At 40.1% G+C, this 8,068-nt stretch overlaps 1 protein-coding gene across 1 annotated transcript; it reads left to right on the forward strand.

Annotated features, from left to right (window-relative positions):
• The first annotated feature begins 2,046 nt into the window (after nt 1-2,046).
• Nucleotides 2,047-7,358, forward strand: LOC103988470 (uncharacterized). The gene is made up of 6 exons (XM_009406994.3): nt 2,047-2,298; nt 5,739-5,915; nt 5,988-6,065; nt 6,164-6,229; nt 6,405-6,470; nt 6,565-7,358. Exons 1-6 carry the CDS (start codon nt 2,047-2,049, stop codon nt 7,228-7,230), a joined length of 1,305 nt encoding a protein of 434 aa, XP_009405269.3. The 3' UTR covers nt 7,231-7,358.
• The last annotated feature ends 710 nt before the right edge of the window (nt 7,359-8,068 follow it).

The raw sequence follows: 8,068 nt of genomic DNA on the forward strand, positions 1-8,068 counted from the left end.
TAATATATAAACTATGGTAATTCTTTACATCATGCCCTAATCCAACTTGACGTTGGTGGGTCACGGTTGCTCTTTCGGATTGTAAATGACCTAATGTCGTTAGTAAATGAATATAGTTTAGGAATATTTTTCTTGATTCAATAATGATTTAGTTAATACATGTCATGAGTACGATGATGTGGCTAATACATTAATATCACATGATCCATGCATTAGTCTCATGACAATATGATTGATACCTCAACTTATACAATTGATAGGTCGATGTCATATGACTGACACCTTAACTCTAGATTATTGATATATTAGAATCCACATGATTGATATTGTAATATTATGTGATTGATACGTTAGAACCATATAAATCCTAGTAACAATTACGCTCAAGACCAACACTTCATGTTCTCATGAGCAGTACATCGTATAAAGATAATGATTCTAAAAATTTACTATAAAAAGAGATTCTATAAGTATATCCATGACATAAAAAAATTAAAATATATTCATTTGACTTGTTAATTTATGCATCTAAAGGGTATTGTGAAGAGTGTCTCGAGTTTTATATGATTCAAACTTTATTAAAAATGTTTAACTTAGATTGGCTCGAGAAAGAAATAGGTTATATCCGAATCAACTTCTACATCAAATAACTAAAAATTGACTTAACAGCATTATAATTAGGTTGATTGCTAGCTTTCCTTTAGATTGTCACAAGTGAGTTTGGCCAATAACTCCATTTTAGTCCTGACCAATAATTCTATTTTGATCCTTCAACCATGAACCAAAATGCTTAAGCGGTCAATCATACATATTGCCCAATTCAATTAGCTTGACCCAGATCAGACCCTAACATAGACTCTATTTTGATCCTTTAACCATGGACCAAAATGTTTAAACAAGAGTTAACATAATACACTCATCAGACCCATATAAGTCAATCATATATATTGTCCACTTCCGAGGTAAGACTAATAGAATATTACAGAGATAGTCTTCTAATATATATATATAATTCTTTGAAAATGGATATCATCCTTTTTTTACTTATTGATTGTTTTATTGTTAGTCTTTGTTATAATGGACCAGGACCGGTTTCTAGTTTTACGGTTGTGATGCAATTAACTAATAGCTAGATTCAATTGATTCCATGGCTTTCTCCATCAAAATTGAACACGAAAACATGTGTCCGAATCGAATAGATATGACGATTTGTCAGTTCTAAATTAAACTTAAATTGGATCTAAACGATTCCATTATGATAATTTTTAAATCAGAAAAGATAGTTCTTGATTTAATTATATATATATATATATTGTGTGTTTTGGTTCTAATTCTAAAATCAACCTTATACGATTTAATTTTTATTTTTAAAATTTAAGAATCGGAATCAGATCGACTAAAGATACAGTTGATAAGTTGCTAAATAATTATCATACAAATTAATGAAATAAATATCCGTATGGATCAAACGAACGGCACATCCGTGACTTCTGCCGTAAGCCTAAAGCGGTGATGCGACAACTTTTAGTGCTGGCGTGGGCCAATCTACTGCCAACGTCACCATGCGCGTCATGTCTGTCGAAGAGCCACTTGAATGTGATCTTGGCAGGACACGAGGTTATCCCATCTTGGCTTTTTTTACGTGGCAACACGTGGGTGCTCGGCCACTCCGTTCTCGGGACCCACACATCCGACCACCATCCCCCATCTCGAAGTCACGTTAAGGTTTGCCGCGCCGACCTCCGGCCACCCCCTGCCACGGCTAGCGATCCTTCACAGCCGCGATGGACGGCCGCGATCGTCGGAGCCACCCGAGGCCAACTCGTGGCTCCGACACCTCCACGTACAACCCCCTCTTCCGCACCGTCTCGCCCGAACTCGAACGCGCAGGCGTTGCACCGCGAGTTGGGGGCCCGATTAGCCCCTCCATGCCTACGTCACGCGGGGCGGTAACCAGGTGGGACTAAGTCTGCTACGTGGCATTTGTCAGCACCGCCTCGGGCGTTATACCCTTTTGTTACTCTGAGGTGGCCGTGTCGAGTACCCATGGCGTCGCCTTCGCCTCTTTCCTCCGCGCGACAGCGACGCGGAGTGGGACATCGTGGGACGGTGGAGATGGAGCTCGATGCGGCGCGGGCCCTGACGGACCTCGCGGGGTCAGCGGCGACAGGGAGTGAGAGCGGCGGGGAAGAGTGGAAGAGAATCGAGAGTAGGTCCAGGAAGCGGAGCAAGAGCAAGTCGCCTGAAAGGGCACAACTCGGGAGCTTCCAGGGTCAGGAGGAGACTTCAATTTTGGGAGTAAGATAACTACTGTACTCTTCTCTAATGGGTCCAGGTTGGCAACTTAATCAAAAACACATCCAATTCTTGCGTGCAATGATTCTTCCTTTAGATTAAAGATGGTAGATTTTTAGGCATCTGGGTATGTCCATGTACAGATTATTCTTGACAAGTAGGTGATGTCTTCGCTCTTAACCGGCAACCTATTGTTATGTTTAGCTTTGATATTCCTGTGCTACGTTGTAGGAGGCTAAACACTAAACTTGTTCTTGATAGGATATAAACATGAATAACCTATGAACAAATACTAGAAGGTCATGATATGCAGCGGAATTAAATGGAAGCACAATCAAACAGCACACCAAGATATACGTGAAAAATTCCTCCAATGTGAAGGGTAAAAACCACGGGGCAAACTAGAGATAATCCACTATGAGAATAATGAATATACAAATCTTAATCTCTTGCCCTAAACCCTAGCAACAATCACAAAAGAACAACTGGGATACAAGGATCACGTCATTGCCCACAATATCTAAAACCTCCCCAAGTAATCACAGCAAGAGTCTACTGTAGATTTGATCTAATCTGAGATGATTGAGAATAGCCTCTCTACTTTGGAATCCCGTGGCTGTATGCTTCTTCCACGTTGCTGCCCTATTTAAGCCTTTTTCTATCTTCAAAACGTAGCCACCACACCTCCCTAATGTTAATTAGGGTTAGGTTAAGAGGGGGTGTGGGCTATGGGCTGCCCAAGCCCACTATGGGCTAAATCTGTGTGCTGCCAGCCCAACAACCTCCCCCTTCAACCCATAAGGGAGACTGTCCCATGATTCCTCAATGTGAAGCCATGCCGACCAGTTGTCGGCATATCTCCTGGCTTTCTTTTGGTAAGGTCTTCATTCCATTTGGTAGCAGTATCAAATCATAAGTGTGGTTCTTCTGAAGAGTATCCATCTCTTCCTACATAGCAACTAACCACTTCTCTTTCTGCTCACTTTCAACTGCTTCCTGGTAACTCTCTGGTTCACCTGCATCAGTAAGCATCACATACTCATCTGTAGAGTATCTTCTGGAAAGTTGACGTTGTCTAGATCAACATCAGGCTCAACATGTCCTACAGGTAGATTAACATCAGGCTCTACACCATCTTCCTGCACATCTCCCCCATCACCCTGATATACTAGAGGAATAACTAGGTCACAATCTGCTCATCATAAGCTTTAGCCTGCAACATGTACAAAATATGACATTTCTTTCCATTAGCTATAACAAGAGAACCCTTACCGAGCTTTCATTGCCCTTTGTGAAATATGCTATCATAGTCTTCATCATCTAGCCTTCCAACTGAAATTAAATTCAATCTCAAGTCAACCACATGCCTCACATCCTTAAGCACCAACTTGCAGCCAAGGTTGGTCTTTAAATGGATATCACCCATGCCTATGATGTCTGTTGTGCCATGGTTGCCCATCTTGACAACACCAAAATTTTCAGACCTGTATGTAGCAAAAAACTCACTCCGTGGTGTAGCATGATAAGAAACACCTGTGTCAATCACCCACTCAAGATCCTGACACACACAAGAAAAAATATCATCAGAAGGAGACAAAATCAAATAGTATTATCCTTTGACTCTATAGACTCCACTTCTTTTCTCTTTTTCTTGTTCTTCTTAGGTTGCTTACATTGGTTCTTGTAATGTCCTTTCTCACCATAATTATAGCAAAAAATATCTTTTCTTGATCTTGACTTGCTCCTACCCATACATGAATTACTTCTAGACTTTGACCTTCCTTTGTTCTCTGAGATAAGTGCCTGTGAATCATTCCGAGATGTTGCCGAACTCTTTCTTTTCAACTCCTCATTCAACAAACTGCTTGTTACTTGACTCATAGTGATAACACCATTTAGCGCAGAATTACTGAGGGAAACCACCAGTGTCTCATAACTTTCTGGTAATGAACTGAGAAGTAACAATGCCTGCAACTCATCATCAAGAGACATTTTCATAGAGAATAACTGGTTAGTAATACTTTGCATTTCATTCAAATGTTCAGCAATAGAAGCACCCTCTCTATATTTTAGGTTTATAAGTTTTATGATCAAAAAAGCTTTGTTGCCAGCTGTTTTTCTTTCATAAAGACTTTTCAACTTTTCCCAAAGAGAATATGTAGAAATTTCAGTAGAAACATGGTGAAAGACACTATCATCAAGCCATTATCGAATAAATCTAATTGTTTTTCGATCTAACCTCTTCCACTCATTATCTGTCATACTTATGGGATTTGCACTATCCCCCTGCAAAGGCCAATACAAATCTTTGCAATACAAGAGATCTTCCATTCTTGGTTTTCATATCATCCAATTGTTTCCATTTAAACTAATCATGCGAGAAACATTCCTGGCCTCCATGTTCAAATACAAAATTTAAATCACTAAAACCCTTTTTTGCTCTAATACCAGTTGATGGAGATATAAACAGGAATAACCTTTGTATATGAACAAATACTAGAAGACCATGATGTGCAACAGAATTAAATGGAAGCACAATCAAATAGAACACCAAGATATACGTGGAAAACCCCTCCAATGTGATGGGTAAAAATCACGGGGCAAACTAGAGATAATCCACTATGAGAATAATAAATATACAAATCTCAATCTCTTGTCCTAAACCCTAGCAACAATCACAAGAGAACAATTGGGATACAAGGATCACGTCACTGCCCACAATATCTAAAACCTCCCAAAGTAATCACAGCAAGAGTCTACTGTAGATTTGATCTAACCTGAGATGAGAACACTGCTAGATGATTGAGAACAGCCTCTCTGCGTTGTCCTTGTCTTTTTCACTTTCTTTCTCTTCCTTTTCCGCCTTGTTTTCTTCCTTTTCTTTGGAATCCCGTGGCTGTATGCTTCTCCCACGTTGCTGCCCTATTTAAGCCTTTTTTTGCCTCCAAAACACAGTCACCACACCTCCCTAATGTTAATTAGGGTTAGGTTAAGAGGGGGTGTGGGCTGTGGGCTGTTCAAGCCCACTATGGGCTGAATCTGTGGACTGCCAGCCCAACAGTTCTTTCGTGATGTTGCCATTCCTTATGTTAAAAGGAACCCTTTTCCCTTTTTTCTTGATTTGCTGAGAGTGGATTTACGCGTCAAAGCTATCCTGAAGTCAAGTTTGGTTTCTTCCCGTTCATACACATTGTAGATTTCCTTTCTTTTTTTTGTCCTGCAAAAGAATGTTGAAAGATAGCCTACATAATTACTTTCGTTAGCCGGATTGCCTGAGATCTATTGTTTCTGATGTAATAAACATTGTGGAATTCCCGCGTTTCTCACTCAGAATGAAAAGGATTGTTGAATTTTACTAGGAAAACTAATATTCTTTTTTCCGTCAGAAAAGATAAGTGTCATTCACAAATATTTTGACGATGTGATGTTGGCCTTTGCTGAAGGGGACATGCTCGACTGCCGGTTGTTACGGAGATTGCACTGCTGCAGACAATGTAGTGCAAGAAAGAGCACATAGCCAAGTGAGTTCTGAATTGGGTAAATCTACAGTCAAGGTCCCCAGTAATTACTCATCACTATATGGTTACTATGGTAGTAGATCCAAACAAAATTTGACGGAGGTAGATGTTTCTTGACCTCATTCGTTATGATTTCCCGCTGAAGTGAACACTTACAAGTTGAGCTTCTTACAGGCTGAGAAAGAACAACGAAGATTGCGCAGGGTCATTGCTAACCGGGAGTCAGCTAGGCAGACCATCCGTCGGCGCCAGGTGAGAGTTGGAATGAATTCTCTCTTCATGGTATTATTCTTTAGGCTAGTCCTTATGATGCTAACTCCGATATGTTCAATGATCTTGTATGTTGAGAGGCCCTTCGCGAGGAGCTAACGAGAAAAGTTGCCGATTTGTCATTGGAAAATGAGAAAATGAAGATGGTAAGCACCACATTTAGCTCTAGAGATTTCATTCCTTCGTGTCTGTCTGTCTGTCGAGACTTGATAATGCCTCTCCCTGTTCATGACTTTGAGAATGTGTTTTGTCCTAATTATTCTGATGATTCGGTGATTCATGTTTCTAGTGATTCTGATAGATACTTTGAATTGATTGAAGGAGAAGGATATTGCTACGAGGGAGTACCTTTCACTCAAGGAGACAAATGAACAACTAAAAGATCAGGTTTGACATCTGCAGCCTCTGCGGGAGTCGAAAATTGATTCATGTTCTAACGACACTTTCTTCGCTTGCATAACTGGTACTCAATCCTTTATAGATTGCCAAGGCAGTGAGGCCTGAGGCTGACCAAAATATTAATAGTGCAACCACAGAGATGGAATCACCAAAAACCGGTCGCCGGTTTATCGGATACGGAAGATCGCCTATCGTACAGTTCATGTATCCTTCCTGGCCTTCCATGTGGGGGAACACTCTAGCTTTCTTCGGGCAAGCTAATCCTAGCAATATAAGCGGATCAGTGCCACCTCAAAACGTGCCATCTTGCGCTTGGTATTATCCATTTCGTCATGGCGAGCATGGTCTCGGGCAGTCCTACGGAGAAGCAGACGACACAGAGAGAGCTACTGTCCATGGCACTGATGACAAGGAAAAACACTCTTTGTTGGCAACTGTTGGAACCGAGAAGGCGAATGCACCTGAAGCTGAAGCCAGAGGAGGAGTATCAGGAAGTATCAACAGGGATGAACAGATCCTCAAGACTCCTGCTGAAGAAACTATCACCAAAGGCTCTTCACATGATGATAAATGTGAACTCCAACATGATAAAGAATTGCCGGAAAAGCTCCAGGGTGCTTGCACTCAGCCTCCTGACAAGTTGACGTATGCGACATCAGCAACAGCGGCAGCTGAGGCGAGGAGGAGGAGGATGGAACTAAGAAGATTGAAACAATGTCATGGAGGACAGGAAGACGTGCGCTGCTAAATCATCAATGCCAGTTCTGTGTTAATAAGTTGTGACGTTGGTAGGAGTGTGTTTTTTGCTGTTGCCATCTCAGAAGAGTATTATTATGCTGCTTTTGCCAAACACAAACATTAGTGAGAGAGACGAGAAGCACAAGTCTTACCATCCATTCTCCAGCACTTCAGCTTCTGTTGTATTGCTTCTTCAATTGTTGCCGTCCCGTTTAGAGCAGATTAACTTAAGAGAAAATAATTTACCAGTCAATCATTATATGGTTCCATTTTTCATCAAAGTGGGAGTGCTTCTAATCGATTGGCATCTCCTATGGTGCTCATGATAGAATTTTGAGATCTTAGTTCACAAGTTTGATATCTAGACAGAGAAATGGAATATTAGAACAAGAAGAATGTTTGATTGGACATTACAGCCTTGGAAATTGTTTCAAGGTTAAGCTAAAAGCTAATATTAAGTTCATGTTGGTGGTTCTGACAGATTGGCCGAGTGATCTAAGGTGCTAAGATTTATGCTCTGGTCCGAAATTTCACAGCTGTCAAAGTGTTTTTAAGTATATTTTACAAATGAAATTTCTATGATAAAATAATAAAAAATTGTAAAGTGAAACGTAGTTAATCATCAAAGAATTTTCTTTTTTTTTTTTACTTTATATTTTATTTAGACAGATGACAAGCCTTACCATAATTTATAGGTGAAATTTCTGCAAGGAAAAAAAAAAAATAGAGGCTTATAAAACAAAGCATAATTAAGTATCAAAGTTATTAAAACAATCCTTACAATCAAATTTTACAGTGGTCTTTCTTTCTCTCACTTTATTATTTATGCATTCAACTGAAACTTGGGG

The sequence above is a fragment of the Musa acuminata genome, chromosome BXJ1-6 (genome assembly GCF_036884655.1).
Source record: "Musa acuminata AAA Group cultivar baxijiao chromosome BXJ1-6, Cavendish_Baxijiao_AAA, whole genome shotgun sequence".
In the NCBI taxonomy this organism is placed as follows: Eukaryota; Viridiplantae; Streptophyta; class Magnoliopsida; order Zingiberales; family Musaceae; genus Musa; species Musa acuminata.

Coding starts and splice junctions, on each gene's coding strand:
- LOC103988470 (XM_009406994.3), top strand. CDS start 2,047: ATGGCGTCGCCTTCGCCTCTTTCCTCCGCGCGACAGCGACGCGGAGTG. Junction 6,230..6,404: donor AAAATGAGAAAATGAAGATG/GTAAGCACCACA, acceptor AATTGATTGAAG/GAGAAGGATATTGCTACGAG. Junction 6,471..6,564: donor ATGAACAACTAAAAGATCAG/GTTTGACATCTG, acceptor AATCCTTTATAG/ATTGCCAAGGCAGTGAGGCC.